This window comes from Emys orbicularis, chromosome 1 (genome assembly GCF_028017835.1).
Source record: "Emys orbicularis isolate rEmyOrb1 chromosome 1, rEmyOrb1.hap1, whole genome shotgun sequence".
Classification (NCBI taxonomy): domain Eukaryota; kingdom Metazoa; phylum Chordata; order Testudines; family Emydidae; genus Emys; species Emys orbicularis.
In genome coordinates this window covers 96227945-96250497 of record NC_088683.1, presented here as the reverse complement: position 1 = coordinate 96250497, position 22553 = coordinate 96227945, and the positions used below count along the sequence as shown (strand labels likewise).

At 38.5% G+C, this 22553-nt stretch overlaps 1 protein-coding gene across 3 annotated transcripts in view; it reads left to right on the top strand.

The window, feature by feature from the left end:
- EP300 (E1A binding protein p300) overlaps nt 1-22553 on the top strand; it is a 120941-nt gene that overhangs the window by 2688 nt on the left and 95700 nt on the right. For all 3 annotated transcript variants that reach the window (XM_065417487.1, XM_065417488.1, XM_065417486.1), the window contains exon 2: nt 19913-20571. In XM_065417487.1, coding sequence (XP_065273559.1) covers nt 19913-20571 — 659 coding nt within the window. The remainder of the gene's footprint in view (nt 1-19912; nt 20572-22553) is intronic.

Sequence of the window (22553 nt, the reverse complement as noted above, 5' to 3'; positions counted from 1 at the left end):
AACTCAAACTTTACTTCATTCAACAGGTAATGCAGAGGCTTTGGATAGTGTCAATTTTTCATATGAAATGACACTCAATAGTTATTGATGAAGACTTTACTCTGGATTCTCATGTTAAGTAACATATTAAAATTGCGGGCTTTGAGGCACAGTACTATGTTTGTTACCTGGGCATAATTATGCGTTCATCTCACAAGCGCACTTATCTTGCAAAGTTGAATATTAGAGTGTTTCTTTAAGTCAAAACCCATCGTTTGCCGGTTATATTCCTTCACTTCCATTGCATGACTGTTTTTTGTCTCATGTCAACCTGTTTCTATAAACACCACAACTCCAGTTTCTACTATATCTTAAGGCTTTTTCCCTTTTTTTTCCCCAAGTAACTTTGAATTAGTGATGTGTAGTGTGGTAGGTCCTGGCTATAGAATGGGGTGTGCTGCCCCACTCCTAGGATAATTATTGCATCATGCTTTTGATTTTACCTTAATTATTTACTAGAAACATTACATTTCTTTTTCTGCAGTAATCTAAATATTAGATTGCAAACTTCATTATGTGTTCATAAAGTGAGGAGTCAGAAATTTCTAAATTGTTGTGGCTATTTCACTTTGCTTGCAAGCGTGAAGGGGATTCTTTTTGTATATTTCTCACTGTTGGTTTATTTGGTTCAGTGTTAATTTAAAATATGGATTTGGCAGATTGGAGACCTAAGAGCAGTGGTGAGTCTAGTTGAGTTGCTAGAGCTGAAACTAGCAGATGTCAAATATTTTCAACATACAGAAGCCATAATTCATCCCCAATTGTGTTTTTGTTACGTACCAAGACTATATAGTTAATTGGTTTTCAGAATGTACACAAAAAAGGAAGTTATTGGGATTCACAAAACGCATTGGGAGAATTCAAAAGGTGTTCACATGGGTTGCACTAGTAAACCTCATTTCTCTGCTCATCCAGTAGCTTCTTGCCCATTGTGTCGCAGTGCTGGATCTCTTTCTAAGAAGCCTTGGCTGTTATTTCTTTCCTGTTTTGAAAGTAATGTTTGCTCTGAAGCCATAGAAAGTAGTATAACTTAAGAGCTTTCACAGTTTAAAAATAAATGCAAAAATAAATTCTGATAAAGGCTAAATTCCTTGTCCAGGGGAAGAAGAAGCAGGAAGGGAATACTGTATTACCAGCCAGCTCAAGTGTTTAACTGCAGGTTCATATCATTTGCCAACACTAAAATACTGTTATACCTACTGGATACTGAGGAGTATCAGAAAATCTTGATGTTGTGAATGGTTTTCCTTCTAGTAAATTAATGGTTAAACTTTACATATTGTTTTGTCATCCTTTGTAATTCTTAATGCATCCATTAAAAACTCTTGACTTTAGGAGCTGAACATCTTAGATTTTCTCAGTAGTTACAAAAGTACTGGTACCACTTCAGTGCGAACAGTTGACAAAACTTGGTGGGAAGGAGGACTAATACCACCTGTCTGTGCATGTGAAGCCCTAAGTTGAGTTCTTTAAAGAACGCTAAATCGGAACACTTGAGCCAGGTCTATGCTAGAAACTTTTGCTATTATAAGCAATATCAGTTAAGGGTTTTTTTTGTGACATTTATGTCCTGGCGAAAGCCTTCGTGTAGATTTGGTCATTCCTTCATAAAAGTGATTTTGCTGATGTAGCGTATTTCGTTTGGGGATCTGGTATAAGCTATACTAGCAGAAACACTGCTTAAAAAAAAGCGTAGATGCAGCTTTCACTTAGATTCTGTTGGTATATTTATACCCAGCAACCCTTTCTCAGTGTAGTCTAGGCTTTGGAGTAAAAGTCTACCATTTTCATTTTTCTTAATACTGTAATGAAATGCTTGACAAGAGCTTTATGTAAATTTAGCATCCCAAATAGTCTTCAAAAATACCAAATGTTTTTTTTTAAGTTCATTTTGGGCAAGACTTCCTTCCATTAATCAGGCATGTTAAATGGTGTTATGTATTTGGAGAGGATATCCTGAAGTTTGTATTCCTTGATAAATGTCATAACATTGTAGTAGACATCTTTTGGTTGTTGGATATAAAAATATTGTTTGAAATGTAAGTTGTAAAATATTAAACAACTCTATCATTTCCTGAGATAACCGTTAATATACAGATTTGTGGTAGAAGAGATCTGTATGTATATTTGTAGTATGGAATTTAGCATCCTTCAGCTAGGCATATCCAAAAATCAGATTCTATTGATTAACAACAGCCCTTAGAGCCAAATGTACATCCCCTTAATCTCCTTTCCAATTGGTATCCATTTTTTATAAATCTTGATTTGTTCTCATCTTGACCCTTAATTCTTCTGCATCCCTCATATCCAAGGTGTATACATTTCTCTATTGTATTGAAAACCTTCAGGACTTGCTCCTCTTATAAAAATGATTCATATTGTCATCTTCTGTCATCTGGATTACTGTAATTCTTTGTATAGAAGATGTAATTTTCATTGATTTTTAAAATGTGGAGGGTTGTTTCTTCATTAGAAACATATCACCTCAAATTTTAACCTGGCTCCCTATCTATTTCAGAGATTGATACAAAGTCTCTACCCAGTTTTCAAGCGCCTTCTTGGATTTTCTCTCCATTTGTTTGACCTCACCTTTTTTCTTTCTAGCCTTCTCTCCTTTCAGGTCTGACTCCTGGCCCCTTTCTTGCACAGCAATCAGATCTTACTCCTGAGTTCCCCTCCCTTTCAACTTTACATGTGCTCTTTCTGTCTGAAACTTGGGTGAGTGAGTCTGTTGCAGTTCACCTTATTTTCATTTGCTACCTCTTTAATAGATTGTATAATCAGATAACTTACAAAGTTTTTGTATTATAGCAAATTGACTATTTTTACTTGTATTAATTACAATTGTGCAACTGAGACTGTGCTAGACATTGTACAGACTCATAGTAAGTTATAGTTCTTCTCCAAAGAGCTTACAGTCTCAATAGACAAGATATGCAAAGGATAGGGAGAGGGAACAGAGGCACGGAGAGGTGAAGTGACTTGTTCATGACCATGTAACAGGTAAGTGTCAGAGCCAGGAATAGAACCTGGGTCTCTTGACTCATGTTCCTGTGCCCTATCACAAAGTCACACATCTTCACACTCCCTTTACTATGAAATACTGTCTGTCAGCAACCAAGCTGTAGGCAACTGTCAAGAATTCACTTGGAAATCTTTATTTTTATAACTCAAATGTATTTTTCACTAAAACTGCTTGTTCTGGTACCTGAAAAAATAGAGAATTAATTAAAAAAACCCATAGACCTGAAATTATTACATATATTTAAATATTAGAAATTATTTAAAAACGAGATTTATTACCTTTCCTGGTGAGACCCAGTTCTAGTTTTTTTTTTCTCTTCACTGTTTTTGTTTTTTGAAGTGTTAATGGTGTCAGTTGTTACAAGAGAAACAGAGAACCCTTAATTTGGGGGTTGGACAGGTAGAAAATAATGTAATACATACTGTATTGTTACAGTTGGCAATTATTATTTTAATTGACACTGAATAATTGGTGTGAGGGAACTGAAATAATTTCTAGTTTGTAGTCAAGTGGACTGTCAAGAACCCTATGGTTAGAATAAGATTTTTGAGAAGAACAGTAACTTGATATTTCTATGGTGGTTGATTCAAAAATCAATGATCCTGCAGACTTCACAACCTTGCATTCCATTCCTAATCTTATGATGCCTATAACTATTTATTTTTCTTTCCTACACTCACTGAATTACGTATGTAAAATTGCAATGTTCTACACATTTTAAAAATAAAAACAATATATACACATAAGTAAAGCTCTATGGAAATATAAATTTTATTTATTTATTTATATGTGTGTATGTATGTATATTATGCAAACTACAAGTAAAAACTAAGTCCTGGGCACTGTACAGTGTAAGACACCTGAGATCAGAAGGGGGTGTGTACTACACCTCTACCCCGATATAACATGAATTCGGATATAACGCGGTAAATCAGCGCTCGGCGGGGCTGCGTACTCCGACGGATCAAAGCAAGTTCGACATAACACAGTTTCACCTATAATGCAGTAAGATTTTTTTTTTTTTGGCTCCTGAGGACAGCGTCGTATCGGGGTAGAGGTGTACTTAAAAGTAAATAGCAACTAACAAATGGATGTCTGAAATTTCAGGAGAAAACCTTGCTGCTGAATTCAGGAATTTTAGATGCTAGATTCCAACAAAACCTAGTTAATTTTAAGTACGTGCAGTTGAGATGGTCTCTTGTTAAGTGATCTATTTCAGGCTGAATCCTTAACTTTGCCTAACAGGAGCCATCAGTTCAGATTCTTAATCAATTCTTTGTTAAAACACTTGTGTAGAGAATTTTTTTTTTTTTTTACTAATGCTTGTGGGTTGGGTGGAGGGAGGAGAGATTAAGCATATTACTGGAAGAATTCTGGCTCTTTTCTATGGATTGCTATGTCCAAAGTGTACAGCAGTCTTTCTCTGCCAGTGGATTTAATGGGACTTATAAGTATATCTATTGCAAGTTCCCCCCCCTACTTCTGGTTGGTTGTCTGTAGTCTCTCCTTCATGACTTGCTTACATGCTTCAGTGGGACAGTCTTCCAGTGCATGCTCTGTTGATGTAATGATCTTACTTTAACCATTCTCTGCACATTAACCAGTGCCCCTCTGTGGAGATTGAGCCCAAAGTCATTTAGATTTGTTATCTGACAAACTTAAGTAATTTTGCTGATTTGTTTACCTGTCAGCTTAAACTACTTATATGGGTCTCCAAGGATTTGGCTTCTCAGGCTTTACCAAAACTGTAGCAGCAGGTTGAAGTAAAATACATCTGTCTATGCATATGGTTGTATTCAGTGACATGCAAAACATCGTGATCCCACTGAATTTGGATACATGAATCCGACAAGCAAGACATAAATCAGTTATTTTATACACAGGAACCTCCTTATTTGCTAAGCAGTAAGCAACATGTCCATGGGCATGATCCGATATTTCTTTCTTAAAGCATGTTTCCTGATACTAGGTTGTTATGTGAATCACAGCACAAAATGACAAATGTCACTTAACTTTTCTATGTATTTTGAAGGCTTTACTTTGTCATATACAAATAACTGTCTTCAGTTATGCTTTTGTTGTAGGATTTTTTTTTTAAAGAAAATGTTGGCACTTTTTCATTTTTCCAAGAATTCCAAACAGCTCCCATTTTTAGATTGGGGAACTGTAATGGGTAACTCAGCCAGTTGTGTAGTTCTCAGCTACATTTGCCTCAGCAGAGATGTGGAATTGATGTGGCACTAGTTAGATTCTCTCCACTTCTGTTGTGAAAATGCTATGTGCAGGAGCAGCAGTAGTACAGGTGATTCATCGCTGCTGGTGTGAGGTAGAATGGCAAGAGAAGTTTTTCTCTTTTGTCCTCCTGTCCTTTTCCACAGCACCAGTACAAAACCATGCCTATATTAGTTCTCTTTCTGCTTTTAGGATTTTTTCAACAGAACGCTGGAGTTCAGGACCACATCAATTACAAGTCTCTGCTGGTGTTGCTGGGAAGCATGAGCGAGAGTGAGCCATGATGATTCTCCTACAGAGGCATTTCTAAAATGTATAGTGACTATAGATCAGGGGTCGGCAACCTTTGGCATGCAGCCCATCAGGGTAATCCGCTGGCGGGCCGCGAGTCATGTTTATGTTGACTGTCCGGAGGCATGGTCCGCTGCAGTTCACCGTTCCCAGCCAATGGGAGCTGCGGGAAACGGCGGCCAGCACATCCCTGCGGCCCGCGCCGCTTCCTGCAGCTCCCATTGGCTGGGAACTGTGAACCGTGGCCACTGAGAGCTGCGGGGGGCCGTGCCTGTGGACGGTCAATGTAAACACAATGTCTTGTGGCCTGCCAGTGGATTACCCTGATAGGCTGCGTGCCGAAGGTTGCCGACCCCTGCTACAGATTAATGTTTTCAACCCAAGCCGCTGGCTTAGTTTTTCTCTTTGTAGCTCGTAAGTATGGGGTGAATAGGTGGGCTGTCCTAGTAAGTTAGGCTTGGTCTACGCTTACCCCCCAAGTCGAAGTAAGGTACGCAAATTCAGCTATGTGAATAACGTAGCTGAATTCGACATACCTTACTTCGAACTTACCGCGGTTCAGACGCGGTCCACACGCGGCAGGCAGGCTCCCCGTCGACTCCGCGGTACTCCTCTCGTCTAGCTGGAGTACCGCAGTCGACGGCGAGCACTTCCTGGTTCGATTTATCGCGTCCACACCAGACGCGATAAATCGAGCACGGAACTTCGATCCCCAGCCGCTGAACTAGCGCGGCAGTGTAGACATACCCTTTAGAGTACCTTGCAAATAGGCTGTAGACTGCTTAAACCAGGGGTCGGCAACCTTTCAGAAGTGGTGTGCCGAGTCTTCATTTATTCACTCTAATTTAAGGTTTCACGTGCCAGTAATACATTTTAACGTTTTTAGAAGGTCTCTTTCTAGAAGTCTATAATATATAACTAAACTATTGTTGTATGTAAAGTAAATAAGGCTTTTAAAATGTTTAAGAAGCTTCATTTAAAATTAAATTAAAATGCAGTGCCCCTCGGGCTGGTGGCCAGGACCCAGGCAGTGTGAGTGCCACTGAAAATCAGCTCGAGTGCCGCCTTCGGCACACGTGCCATAGGTTGCCTACCCCTGGCTTAAACCAAAGGTTGCAAAGTATTGCAGGGCTACTGATTTTTTTTGGTATTCTAGGTAGAAAATTCATCATTTCTGAGATAATAGTGAATGGTTGCTTCATTGTGCTTTCTTCTGGTGGTCCACAATGTTAGTATGCTAAAATAGGCTCATTCACCTCTAATTTCAACTTGTACTAGGGCCCATAGTGCTCAGAAAATTGAGACTCTTCAGTAATACTTACATATTTGAAAATTGCTATACTTTAAAGCTGGTGTTAAAACTGTACAAATGAAATTCCTGTCTGAAGCTTATATATTTTTCTTAGACTGAGTATTATTTTGAATCAGTCTAGCTTTACAAAGCCTATGCTATATAAAGGTGGCACATCCTTGGCTGGGGAATGTACTAGGCAAGAAGTTGGTTAACAAAATGTTTCAGTTGATATTAAGCTAGACTCTTATCTTGGTATATTGGGGGCCATTATTAACTATTAACGTCCAAGGCCCTTCATGTTGTTTATAACTTGGGCCAGTAGTCGCTGAGCAAAGGCTTTGCATTGTGTATTTTTAAATCTGGTTTACTCAGATAACTTTTTTTTTAACTTCCCCCTTTAGTTATTGTTAATCGCTTTCAGAATGGTGAATGAGCTGAAATGTCTCCCTAGCTCATGTTGATGAATAGCACTCTTGATCATTTATAAACCTTAACATTTTATTTCAAAATATTTTAGTGACCAATTAGTAACAAAACTTTAACATATTAATCAGTTTAATGTTAAAGCAGTAAAGTTCTCCAGATGTCAAATCCAGAATAAAAACAGGATGGAAACTGGGTTACAACCTCTTTGAATCAGATGGCTTAGTAGTTTTAGTGCTCTTGATTGTGGCACTGGTCCAAAGCCCATTTTGAAGTCAGAGTCCTTCTATTGACTTCAGAGGGCTTTGGATCAGGCCCTGAGTGAACTTTCAGATCACTATTCTGAACAAAATGGAATGTTTTTTCTTTTGAGGGAGAGCTGTGTGGTGCTTGGCATAGAATCTGCACTCTGATCAGGGAATGTGGGGTGTATACAAATTACACGGTGTAAGAATTTGCACAAAGAATGAGCACCCCAAGATGCATTCTTTTCAGATTGGGCTAGAGCAATAAATGGTCTTTTATAACATTTACTTGTCATCTTGCCCTTTGCAAATTAATTATATCAAATGTGTGACAATTTCCCCCCCCCCCAACTGGTAGATGAGGTAATGTGTACGTCTGCCACTGCTTTGGACACTTTCACCAACAAACTTTGTTGGGTTGCTGCTACGAGCCTCTGTCTGAAACACTTGCTTTACTCTCCTAAAATGGCTTACAGGCTTCCATTTGCAGACTTTCAATGATTCTGATCACTAACATGAGGTATTGAAAAGTTGTTCTGGTTAGGCACAACTGTTGGGTAGGGTTTTGCTTGCAGTCCCAAACTTTGAATTCAGGCATCTTATTTTCCCTTTGAGTTCCTTGAGGCAGAATGCACATGAATACTGCATTAAAGTGGGGTCTTCGGGGTGTGATGGTGGTGGTGAGGGGAAGCAAAAACCACAATTTCTTACAGTGAGGAGAATTAAAAACCTAATGCCAGAGGCTCTTGGAGTTTCCAAAACACACATGGTGTATTAAAGCAAAAAGGTTATAGCTTCCTGAAACAGATGCAGGGGAAAAAATTTGCAGCTTTGGATCAAACTTTCGTGTTCTAGGCACAAAGAGGTGAAGTTACTTCTGGTTGTTTAGGGACTAGCATCCTAGGATGTTGTGAGTTTTGATGTGTAACTGAACTCAATAGCTTTTGTGGCTCTGAATCTTGTACTTTTTTAGGTCTTGTTTGAATTTCTGCCTTTATTTGATCTTAAATCAGATTATTGGATTCTGTCTGAATACAGCAGTGGTATAGTTAATCTCTGTTGCCCTCTAATTAAAAATGGCTCCACAATTTTAAAAAAAAGTAGGAAAAAACTATCACTAAATTTCACCTTGAAGGGGATTGTTGCTTCAGAAGGGTTTACAATGAAAATGCTATTGGACTCTGCCATAAGCCCCATTAAGGGCAAATAAACCTGACCTTCTCTAAATATCATTTGTTAGAATCCTCACGTCTGAATGTTTCCTAGACAGAACAGGGTGGAACTCTGCAAGTGTTAAAGGTTGTGTTTTGTCCCCAAAGAACAGCAGAGCATCTACTGGCGGTCACACTCCACCTGAACTTCTAACGGCTGCCATTTGAAATTTCCGGTCCTTTCCTTGATCAGTCAGTGATGGAGCTCCCCACAGGAGCTTTGCCCCTTCAACCAAAGTAGTGACTCTTCACTGCAGTCCAATTTCTTGTTGCTTCAGTTTTCCTTTTTACTTCAGTCCCTCCCTGGCTGAGGTTCTTTCTGTGTCACATCTCTCCTTGGAAGAGTCATTTTGTCTCCCCATCAGGAGACCTTTAGGCCCCAATATTGCAACTTTCAGAGCTTGTTGGTAGTTACTTTTGTTTTACCTCCTCCTTAGCTTTGACATTTTATCTTTATCTTTGTTTCAGGATATTGAATTAAGTTGTTCAGGGCATCTAAGTGTTTTGCCTTGTGAGGATCCTTGGCTCATTGTCTTCTCAGCTTATCTTTTTGTAGAGTACTTTAGGTCATGAGCCTCCATTCTTGGATCCCCAGTATAGCTGCTTAACTGTGAACCCAAATAGCTGATTACACTATGGTGCTTAGTTGTGTCCTGTGGGTTGGTCTTTTCTTTCTTGCTTCTAGGCCTTGTTCTGGATAGCTTTCAGGTCTCTCTGCAGAGAGTATCTTGATCTCAGCATTTCACGGCCATTGCTTCTGCCTGAAAGCACAAAAGGGATGCCATATGTTTCATATGCAGTAGCCTGCATTGTGTGGCACCCAGCAGTCAGTGTTGATGGTAAAGCTTTGAGGTGCACCTGTTAATGCTTGCAGGGCTCTAGGGTTGGAGTCCTGATGGGGTATTTTGCATGGAATATTGAGTGCTTGTTGATAGTTTGCCTGATGTGGAAGACTGAGTGTGCCAAGTACAAGACAGTGCTGCTTGAAGTGTCTATTGGACAAAGCAGAGAGAAGCGCTGGTATCAAGCCTTGTCCACTCGTTAATTCATTTTATACATCAGACAGAGCTATTTCATGGTCTGATTTACTGATGCATATCAGGGCTGCTGATGGGTTGTTCAGAAGGATGATCGTTCTTTGAAGTCCCACTTTGATTCATCTCTCTTCCCATTGCAATGCTGTAAAGGGGGATCTAGACTGGAGCCTCAAGGCCCTGTCTTGCCTGCTATAAGAATCTGCCTCAAGGCTTACCTTGCATGTTCTGTCATCTTACACAGCTTCTGTGCCAAGATCCTTCAGGCATTTCTGTGCATACAAAACTGTCATTTCAATTAAACACCTATTCTTTGAAGATTGACTACTTTGAGGCCATTGTTCCCATCTGCAGAACACATTTAGGCAATGAGGTCAAAAACCTCCTCAGGTATCTGGAGGCCTCTGGAGCAAGTTCCCAAAAACCTGGGATTATTCCATCCTCTGTTATTAGAAGCTAACTACCCAGAAACTTGGTAGAAAGGCCTGTTAATATACTTTCAGAAACAAGTAAAACTAATCTTAATTAAGTGAGGAGAACTTCCTCCAGTTTTCTAATCTGAATGAGATTCACCTGAGCTAGAAAACATGAAAGAGGGACTAGCATTGAGTGCCTCAGCCCATTTGCAAGTTTGCTTCTTTGCTTTGTAATAGGTAAGGATATATTTTGCCTAGAATGTAAACTTCTTGTGATAGGGACCATTTTTTTGTTTTCTGTTTGTAAAGTGACTTTTCAGTGTGGTCCTGGTCCCTCACTGGGACTCCTAGGCATTACTGCAGTATAAATAATGTTAGAGATACTGTTTTCCATCTTAAATAGGACAACTTTGAGATGCCAGGGCATTGAGTTCCTAGCACATTAAAGGTCAAATTCACCTTCAGGATCTTGATTAGTAATCATAGAACTCTAAGGGACCTCAAGAGGTCATCTAGTCCAGTCCCCTGCACTCAAGGCAGGACTAAGTAATAATCTGCTCTTAAAAATCCCCAAAGATGGAGATTCCACAACCTCCCTAGGCAATTTATTCCAGTGCTTAACCACCCAGACAGTTAAGGAAATTTTTCCTAATGTCCAACCTAAACCGCCCTTGCTGCAATTTAAATCCATTTCTGCTTGTCCTATCCTCAGAGGTTAAGAACAACAATTTTTCTCCCTCCTCCTTGTAACAGCCTTTTATGTATTTGAAAACTGTTATCATGTCCCCTCTGTCTTCTCTTCTCCAGACTAAACAAACCCAGTTTTTTCAATCGTCCCTAATAGGTCATGTTTTCTAGATCTTTAATCATTTTTGTTGCTCTTCTCTGGACTTTCTCCAATTTGTCCACCACATCTTTCCTGAAATGTGGTGCCCAGAACTGGACACAATACTCCAGCTGAGGCTTAATCAGCGTGGAGTAGAGCGGAAGAATTACTTCTCGTGTCTTGCTTACAATACTCCTGCTAATGGATCCCAGAACGATGTTTGCTTTTTTTTGCAACAGTGTTACAGTAATGTCTGACAGTAATGTCTGAATTTGAGTAACTTAAGGCCACCTAGGTGTCAGGTGAGTCTCCAAATGACTGGTAGGAGGAAAACTACTCCCAGGCTGAATGCCTGGACATGCTGCAGGCTGGAAAACCCATAAAACCCATGCAGTACCAAAATGATCTGTGTTAACACAGGATAGCCAGGGTCCCCAGAAAAGATGGCTCTCACACTATGAAAGTAAAAAAGCACCACATTCAGTGCATGACTGAAACCAGCTGGTCTATACCTTGCTTAGTGCCAGCAGGGAATAACTACCATCCCGTTGTAAGGTCAGAAGGCTTCATCTGACTTGAGTTAACACGTGTATCCCATGGTGTGCAGATACTTCCAACAAGTTGAGATCTAAGGAAGTTTAAGGTGAGCCCTAGCAGTGCAAGTTCTTGGTGGCGTCAGTGAACATTCACAAATTAATAATGGACCAAGATAGGAGAAGACTGTGTACTCAGGGTAGTGCAGGAAAGCTGTGGCTGTTGTAAAGAGGTGTGTTAGCAGCTGGCAGCATGGATGAGAGGTTAGGGCTGTTGTGTCCCATAAGGCAAGAGAACACACGAGGGAATTGTGAATTGAGTGATGAGACAAATTGGCCATTGTTGGCTTATGAGGGTTATGGTTTCGTCCGTATTAGGTCTGTGAAAGACTGTAGGATTGAAGCAACTTGTTCAGTCTGTACCTTGCTCATGATGTGGTTCCTGATAGGGTAACATTTCATGGGGTGTTTTCTTTCACAGATGAGTTCTATGGTTGTGTGGGCAGTAGCTGACAAAGGGACCTTTGGGCATAGCAGAAGTATCTGCTGGTGGCGCAGTTCATAAGAGAACTGTTGCATATCTTCTTTGCACCTTGAGGCTATTCCACACTAATGCTATTTTTGTGGGTAACCTTTTGGATATGGCCTAATTAAAAATAGGTCATTTGTCTCAGTAACCCATCGTCAGATACTTAGGGTGAAACATTCCCTCTTCTCTACATCTTCACTTTACCTGTGAACCCAGGGTATTAATGGATCCCCAGATTAACCTAATGTAGGATTCTTCTGAACCACCCTAACACTGAAGGTCGCTTCCTGGGTATTGGTGACTTCTGCGCTTTACTTCAGAGCTTAAACCAGAGTGCCTATTTCCACCATGTAGTAACTCTTCTGTATTTGGGAGGGTGCCATGATGTCTCTAGAGATCATAAATCATTACCTTGATGATCAAATGTCTGCATACTCCCCTACTTTGGTCAGATCTTCTTTGGTGCATTCTGGGTGAAAGATAGTTAGGTTGCAGAAGACTCTGTTGGAAAGCTGCCGACTCTTCCTGAGTTTTGACACCAGGTTCTTGAGTAGCTGGTCAGTGGCCAAGCCATGCCAGTGCGGATTTGGTCAGAGCCAAAGCAGCCTCCACAGTCTGCCTCAAGATGCATATTGTCTGCAAATAAATATGAATATGAAATAAGCTGTGACTCTTATCATGTACGTAAGTACACACAAAGCAGTACTGCTGAAATCAATTTCCTGAGGCTGTTCATATTTTGATCCCTCAGTCCAACGGGATCTGCCTGTAAAATGTGGGAACGCAAACTCGTTGCTGGTCTTCAGACTACTAGTTTGGTTTCCTTTTTGAAAGGAAAATCCTACAGTTTGAACATTGTCTGGTATTTGTTTCCTTTCCTTTGGCTGCAAAAGACTTCGTAGATTTGGGTTTCAATTTGACTTTACGTGTCATTAAAAACAAAACAGAATACCATTATCCTTGCTCAAGTTCACTTCATATTTTTGGTTAATACTTACTGCTATTCTCCTGAGACAACCATTTTGTACTCTTCAGAAGTGAGAATCTTGGCAAATGATATCTTTCAGGGTGGATTTGGTTTAAATCAAATTGATTTAAATCATGATTTAAATCACTAGTCAGGAAGACTCAATTTAATCATGGATTTCTACATAACAGTGCATTCTTGTTGGTTGTTATAACCTTAATACATATTCTTCACAGCTCGGAGATAGATAAAGGTTTCATTTTTAGAAGGTACACACTAGATATTTTTTTAAGTGATTTATTTTGAAAAGTTTTTTCAGAGTAGTTTTACAGCTATATCAGAAAATGATTGGTTATTTCATTTACCAAAGGTAATTGAAGCAGATAGTTCACCTCCCAGTGACTTAATAAATATCTCCAATTCAACAGGTTAATCATTAATATTTGGAGGATTTTCTTGCCATGCTGTATTAGGAGGAGAACATCACCAGACAGACATTTAAATTGTTTTATTTAACTAAAACAACAATGTTATGTATTCTGGATGTTTTTCTTCAACAGCAAACATATAATATTTTAACAAAACAAGCATATGAATTTTTGAATTTAGTTAAACATTCAAATTTTTTAAAATCAGGTTTGTTTTTGTTAAAATGATTTTTACTAACATAGTTAATGAAATATTAAAAAACAAAAATTAAATAGACTGTGTCAGCCAGGTCAACATGAGAAACTTAAAATATTGGCTTCTGCAGCTAACTGTTGTCTTCACCTTCATTTTCCTGTTTGTTCATAATCTGGAATAGAAAAATAAGCTTTCCTGCTTTTTCAGGTCCCAAACAATTTCTCAGTTTGGGATGAATTAGTCCAAAGGAAGAAAATATTCTTTCTACACCAGCAGAAGAAGCTACTACTGTTAAAAGTGAGATTATCACTTCCAGAGTCCCTGAATCCAAGTGCTTAAGTGACTTCGACCAGTTCACTGGTGTGACTTTCTTTAAAACATCATCAGCAAACATATATTTCTTGAATGGTTCACCCTTAGCTCTGATGTTTATTATAGTTGGCATTATGGAGGGATGATTGCTTAATGTCCATGTCATAGCCAACTCCTCTTCTTCAGCAGTTAAGGTTTGACCCCAGTACCGAGTATTGAGAATATTTGCAAGAAAATGAGCTGGAGATAGTGCTTGTCCCATTTGTGTTTTTTAATGCTTGTAATTTAACTCTGTTGTTGCATATTTATCTTTTTAAGATCTCACTCAGTTCCTTCCAAATTTCAACAGCGTCAGCAATAAAACAGCGATTTCCCTGCATTTTGTTTAAGGCTACAGAAATAGGCTTCAGAGTACTCGGCATGTGTTCAACATTTCTCTTAAGCCCAATGTTGAGAACTTTGGCTGTGAGTGCCATCTATTTTTTCATGATTCTGTTCACAAACTGTCATCAGATTAGGCCAGTTCTTGATATAGTGCTCAAAACACTACTGAGTTCCATCGCACGTCTTGTGGGAGAGTTAGCTTGGTTCCTCCCACTTTTTTAGAGTAGCTGCCGCAAAGTGGTTGTTACAGAAGTATTTTGCGTTTCAACATTCTCTGAACACTGAAGTCTTTGGCTAAGAGGTGCATTGAATGAGCACTGCAACCGTATCTTATTAGCTTGGGACTCTCTTCGCTCCTAAATAATTTCTTCTCAGATACATTTGCAGAATTGTCGGTGACCAAGCTGCGTGGTAGACATCTGAATTTTTTTTTCACAGTTTGTTATAGCTTTTACTGCTACTTCTTGTATCAATTGTTTCTATAAGGAAGACATTCCCTTCTGTTGTCACCCAAGCACATACAACAGGATCATTGTGGGACATTGCTCCACCCATCAAGACTCAGGTTAACAATTTTACCCTCTAGACCTTTTGCACACTGCTCAATCTCTCTTTCATATACTTTATCCAACAATTTGCCTGCAACATCTGCTCTGTTGGGTGGACTGTATCCTGGTCTTAATGACTGAACCCTGTGAATGAAGTGTGGGTTCTCAATCATATGGAAAGGAGAGTTTGTTGCATAAACAAACCGGGCAATTTTTTTTATCAATTACCTCTTTTTTGTAATCTGCTGGTTCTTATCACAAACTTATTTATGATTGTTTCTGGATGATGGAGATTTTTTTTTCTTTTTGCTACAGGTGATATACTGTGGCTATGATGTGACTGAAACACTATCATTGGCAGATAACTCTGAAACTATAGAAAATGATGGTGATCTTGAAGGTGGATAGTCTTCAGAATCCTGTTTGTTGAGGATGGATTCTCCTAAACAAAATAAGTCAATGCAGTTACTTTATTATTACTATACTGCTCATTTAGTATTACTCATTGCATTCACTGACACTCAGTACTACTTTAAAGGTGAAATTGTAAAAGGAAGATCTGCCTATTTGAGCTATTTATTTTTTATCACAACTTCATCTATAGAGTAACAACTGCATCCATAGAGTAACATCTATATTTTTTTTGCTCAAACATGAGAATTCAAGAATAGTCCAGAAGGAAGACAGGCAGTCCTTAAGAAAGAAGTATGAAATAAAAAAGTTTACCAACCTGAAGATCCTGCATGTTCAGACCTGTTCCTTTCATCATCTTCAACGCAGCTTCCTCCTGAGAAGGAACACTTCTCATGATGTTGTTTCATTCGGGCAACCAGGCCTTGCATTTCTTTGTTGCACTGTTTGCATTTTGCACGCATGCCTGTCTTACCCACAGGTAGAGGAACTTCATTAAAATATTCCCAAACTGGGTCTCTTTTACGGCCTGCCCCCATTATAGGTTTTCCCTTCTAGTGAGAGAATGGTATGGTAGATCTCCGATCAATGAAGGCTACACTCAGAAAGACCTCAAGACGTCTGGAATATGCTGCTCAAACAGTTTCACTTTTGTTTCTACTCCGTCCCTCCCTTCTCACATTTATCTCCAGACTTCTTCTCCTTGTCCAGATCTATTCCGCCCCCAACAATCTTCTATTCATTGAACTTTTTGAAACTTTGCACTTTTAGAGAAGGGTAAGGGATTGACTCTGTGTACAGAAATTTGCGGAGGGACAATACGGTTGAGGTCTGTTATTTCTCCGTCTATATATTTATTTATTTAAAAACATTTTTTGCTGTTAACAAGCATGTTATCCCTGGAGAGACAAATCCACAGTTTGAGAACTGCAAAACTAAGCATCTCTGATGATATCTTCTAGACTGAGTACGGAGTCCCATTGGGTAGATAGTATCAGGGGGTAGCCGTGTTAGTCTGTATCCACAAAAACAACAATCTGTTAGTCTTTAAGATTGGGTCCCTAATCCATGAACTACTGGAACTCATTTACAAAACTTTTTCTTAAACATTACATGAACATATTTTCTCATACTCTAGAATTAAATTTATAATCCCTATTCCATGATGAGACATTATAGCTCAAAGATATCTTAATTAAAACTATCTTTAGATACGATTTTCTTCAAAAAGCATTTATAAAAAAAATCCGTTTTAAATAAAAACCGAATTTTTTGATTTTTTTAAAAAAATCATTGATTTTTATCCACCCTGATAGATAAGAGAAAATATTTATAGTTCTGTATCTCTGAATGTTTAATGCCAAGAGGATTATTTCCCAGCCACCTTCCCTCAATCTAGTATGATTTTGTTCTTGTTTTTTCTGCATGTACCTGTTCATTTCTTGCCTTTTGAGGAAACATTTTTTGTTTGATTATTTTGTTGGTGCATTCTCCCTGCTTAAAGGCTCATTTGGCATGACTACCAATGATGGGTAGGGGTTGGCTTACATTTCTGGATGCTAGAGTTGTTCTTAGAGACCAGAAACCTTTAAAGCTTAGAATTCTGCCCTCATGTACTTAGAAGTGGAGATCTAGGAGGGAGAATCCCATGCGATTGTTAGATCTTCAGAGAAATGCTAAGTGATCTTTTCCTTACATGAGGAAAAGCAAATATGGCTTTAGAATTCTGAAAACAAGAATTTCATACTAGTTTACAGGATTGGCATATACCTTAAATTCCTTACACAAGCCTTTCCATGGAAATGATGTCCCATCATATTTTGAAGAGGGAGTTGAGAGTTCATGTTCAGGAGTTTCCTTATTCAGTGACTTTCTGACTTTTTTTGTTCTGTGACTTGCTTAATAAGATGCACCATTCATGGACCATGTTCTCTTGCAAAATTTCACTGTTTTAGTTCTCAAAGTTTTATTCCGCTAACCACCAGGAATGGCTCTCCACATCTTTGCTGGACCATGGACTGTAGCTTGTGAATCACTTTTCTCTTTTTTCTGACCTTCCTTACTGATCCTCTTAGTCTGACACTACTTAACCTGAGTCTGATAGTCTTTGAACGTTTGACATGCTTTTTAGTCTTTTCAGGGTACCACATGTCCCTTTTATTGCTTTCCCATTTCTCTTGTCCTCCTGCTATCTTTAAGATGCTTCTCCATTGTAATCCTTGCTGTTTTCTTTCACTCACTGATATTTGTTTAGTTCTCAGTAAGCAAGTGAAGTCTTTTCTGTTCCTTCTGATGTGAAATTATATGAAGTTTAGGCCTGCCTCCTGGAAACTGTATGCTTAGCAGAATTAAGGGCCCCTTTTTTCTCTTCTCAACTTCATCTGTAAAATAGTAACTAAATTACAAGACTGTCAAAAGGAAGCTGCTATTGGAAGATCCACTGTTGAAGTATAATGCAAGGCCTATCCTTTGCACAAACTTCCCCCAAATAATAGAGGCTAAAGGATGGTCTGTTTACATTTTACTGAGGCAAATGACTGCAGCAATTAATGAAGTAATAAGGGAGGATTGGAAAGTAGAAGCAAAATTCTTGCCCAAAAGGCCTATAGTTTTATCTTTGGTGCTTGGATACTGCAGTGTTGGGAGCATTAAAATTTAAATAGAATTGAAATTGCTTCATCTTAGTCCATCCAACTAACTCTTCTCTTGCTAATCCCCAGCAGCAAAACTTTCAGAAGGCTTTTTTTGGTGTTTTACTTTTCATTTCTGAAGTAATGCTTACTTCCAAGGCTGCAGATACTAAGGTCTTGCAACTTGGTACTGTATCATTGTGATCCCTATTGAGCAAGTATCTAATCGAAGTCAGACTTAACCTGCTTCTTATTTCTGATACTAATTCTTTATCTTCAATTTTAATATTTTAGTTAGGACTACTGTGGTCATACTCTCTGACTTTCAGTAGAGTTGGCACTTCCCCTTAATCAGCATTGTAATAGTGTGAAAATAGTGTATTGGCAACAATGTCAGTTGTCTAACAAAGTTTTGAATAATTTCTCTTTGAAAGTAAAGTTAAAATATCTGCTATAATAGAGCATTCATGAAATGAAACTTGTTTTAAGAAAGGTTAAAATTAAACTTGATCACTAACTATTTTATGTAATATAGTGTCCAACTGTAAACATTAGGCAGCATGCTCCTTAGTCATTAAAATTGTATGAATTCATAATATAGTAGGTGATCTTTTGTGGAAACACTTTTTGGTTTATATTTAAAACTGTAAAAATAATTCACAGATCACTATGACTCAGTACAGATTAAGAGATGCATAGTACCTATGGCATATCTCTTAAGTATTTGTGATCTTCCTAGATAAGAAAACTTGGAGCTGTTGTAATGTATCTTGCCAATGACCATTCCAAGCATCTCCACATGCAAACTATCTGAAACTATGCCAGTTTGTTACCTTAGTGGTGACACTGCATAGTCACGTGAGATATGGGTTTAATTCCTGATCCTGCTGTCTTTCACTCTCATATTCTTCCTGTATAGGGAAGGAATGGTTTACATTGCTTATAATTCTACTCTTTGCAGCCAAATAGGCTCATAGTGGGCGTTACCCAGTGAAGATTCATTGAATTTTGTAACTTTGTTTTGGGTCTCAAAATTGGAATAATATTTTAAGGTGACCAGCAAAAGAAGGGAAAAAGGACCTCTCCTTTTAGCTACTCCATGATTTATAAAGGAAGTCTTCTGTTTGCTTTTACACTAGAAATGCAGGTCGTGCTTGTTCAAAAAATGACTGACTTAGGCTTTGTCTACACTGGCAACTGAAAAACAAAACTTTTGTTGTTCAGAGGTGTTACCTCCCACCCCCGTAAGACACAAGTTTGCCAACGAAAAGTGCTGGTGTGAACAGCGCTTTGTCGGCAGGAGCGCTCTCCTGACGACAAAGCTGCTGCCGCTTGTTGGGGGTGGAAGTTTTTTGTTGGCGGCAGAGCTCTCTTCTGCCAACAAACAGCAGCTAGACTGTGCGCCTTGTAGTGGCACTGCTGTGTCGCTACAAGGTGCGTAGTATAGACAAAGCCTTAGTTAAGTGAAAGCTGAGAAATTGAGGGGAAGGGATTTTTAATGATTCAAAACTTTATTTTTTGACAATTAAAACCTATTTAACTTCAGTGACCAACACTTTGGAAAAGGACATCATTGTTAAAAATCTAAAACTCCCACACTTACGGTGTAAGAGCTCATAAACATGCTCTGAGACATCCAATAGCTCCTCCAGCAAAATTGGTTTATGTGGGGTTGGGAGTGAGGCATTTTTCATGTATCATAAAGAAACAAAAAAGGTGTAATCTCATTAAAAGTTTTTGAAGTTTAGAGGTGGTCTGCATGAAGGCGAGCTGGCTAACTTCAAATACTAGCTGATGCTGTAATAATTGCTTGAATAGTTGATGTGAAGGTGTGCTACTCATCTGACATAAACCAGAACAAAATAACCAAGGGTCTATCTTCAGATCTCATTAGTTGATCTGAATTTTTAAAAAACTTCTTTTTGTTTTTTCTTCTAGATTTTGGATCCCTCTTTGATCTGGAACATGATTTACCAGATGAACTAATCAGCTCCACAGATTTGGGACTTACCAACGGTGGTGACATTAATCAGCTGCAAACCAGTCTTGGCATGGCACAAGATGCTGCATCTAAACATAAGCAGCTGTCTGAACTGCTGCGGGCTGGTAGTTCCCCAAACCTCAATATGGGGGTTGGGGGACCAGGCCAAGGCATGGCAAGTCAAACCCAACAGAACAGTCCTGGAATGGGAATCTTAAACAGCATGGTTAAAAGCCCCATGGCACAGGCAGGTTTGACGTCTCCAAATATGGGGATGGGTACAAGTGGCCCAAATCAAGGTCCTTCAGCCCAGTCAACTGCAGGAATGATGCCCACAGTAAATAGTCCAGTTAATCAGCCTGGCATGGGAATGAACACAGGGATGAATGCTGGCATGAATCCTGGGATGCTGGCTGCAGGCAATGGACAGGGGATGATGCAAGGGCAAGTCATGAACGGTTCAATTGGAGCAGGAAGAGGGCGACCCAACATGCCATATCCAAATCCAGGAATAGGTAATGCTGGTAACTTGTTGGCTGAGACACTGCAGCAAGGTTCTCCCCAGATGGGAGGACAGACAGGACTGAGAGGGCCACAACCTGGAGCAATGAACAAGGTAAGGAAAGCTTGGTTACTTTACTTATTCCATGTGGTAACTTTGACATCATTTATAAGAACTAGGGTAGAAAACTCATTCTTGACTGTCTTCAAAACCCCTATTATAAGGGAACACTTCCTTCTAGATAATTTGGTACAAAAGAATTGGAGGCATTCAAAGGAGTTATATAAAGGTGAGAATTACAGATCTTATAAGAAGCTACATTCATTAGAGACATGTACCAATATTGCTGGATAAAGGTCTGTTACTTTTTTTTAAAAACCTGTTAATTTTTTACATTGTCATCACTACCACTCTAAATTAAACTAGAGATTCTCTGATGTATTTTGATCTGAGAATGTAGTTTTTATTCCTGTCCATAAATACGTTCCTTGGTGGAACAAGTGGATTTGAGTCCTTTTTATTAAACATTGACTTAAATTTCTATGGACCCATATTGGAATTCTTACTGGGTAAGTGTTAGATCTGTCCAGTTTGGTATAAGATTTGGAAGACTCATTCCAAGGTGAGGGAATAAACTGGAAAGCAGAAAAAAGAATAGAAAACATTCTTGGGTAATAGGGGAGGAAATGAGTTTTTAATATTGGGATGGGGAAAAGAGTAAGGAGTGGTACTGGGTCATTTTGAAAATGGAAATGATCTGGCATGACAGAGTTGAAACTACAAATACGCATTCCCCTTTTCAGAAATATTCTGACCTGGAATATTTTTCCAAGCTTTGGGTTCAACTCTAAATCAGAAGTCAGAACAATCAGTCAACTATTATGCAATTTCCATCCAGAGTGAATTATATCATGTCTTGGTCAAAGAGGGAAAGTTATTCTAAAAAACACTTTACAGCATCTGAATAAATCTCTCTTTAATCAAAATGAAAAGTTTGGAAGCTTATTGGGTTGGGATGCTTTTTTCCAGCCACTTTATTCCATAAAAGCACCCTTAAACTTAAAAGAACCAACCAACCAAACCAAAACAAAAAAACCAAACAGATTTAGAATATTAGTCTGTAATGTGGACTAGATCTTAACTAGTATTAATAAAATGGTCTGAAATAATTGCCTTACAAATATCCTAAGAAATAAACTTTAAAAATCAAAACTGACCCTGTGAGCTTGATGTAATAGTAAATATGGTACCTAGTGGGTGGAAGCATATCTAACAATGAACTGGCCTTTGATTGGATTGATTGTTAATATTAATCTGGTAGACTACGATCACTTGGACTGTTTGGTAAACATGACCGTTACAAAAGGATGTGTTGCAATATATAGTTCAAATGGTGCTGTAAAAAGGAAATTAAACAATTGTTCAATGTAACTGAAATTTCTCTAAGTGCAGAGTCAGAAGCATATCAAAACAACTATACAGAAAGGAATTTTGATGCATTGTTCTCTATAGTCCAGTGTGGAATCTTATTTCAAGTTAAAAATTGACACTGACTAATTTCAAGATTAATACATTGCAGTTCAAGGAGGATTTTAATTACTAGATTTAAGTATCAATAAAGTTGATCAAATTTCAAAACATCTGTTTAATTTGGAGAAAATCTTTAAGATTGCAAGGTCAGTCTTTGAATTGATATAGTTAATTTACACTGTCCCCAACCTATTTCAACCTAAGCCCTGAAGTGTGCTGTGTGGATCCAAATAAGGAAGGAAAGCATTTCAAATTTGATCTAGTTGCTTGCTTTTTGGGATTTCAAATCAAATACATCAGCGCGGTATGTGGAATTTTTAATTTGCTATCTGAGTTGATTGAAAATATATTTGAATAGGGTTTAATGTGGAGAGAGAAACCTTAGCTATAAAGATGCATGAAATTTTGTTTGAGCCTATGTTTCAATGTCGTATTTGATTGTAACATACATTGCTCATAAAGTAGCTGAACTGCCTGATGAGAAGGAACAGTCTGAAATGGAGGCTGAAATTCCAGAATGTCTTCATTTGGTTTAGTTGTTGGCAGGGAGCCGATGTTTCACTACT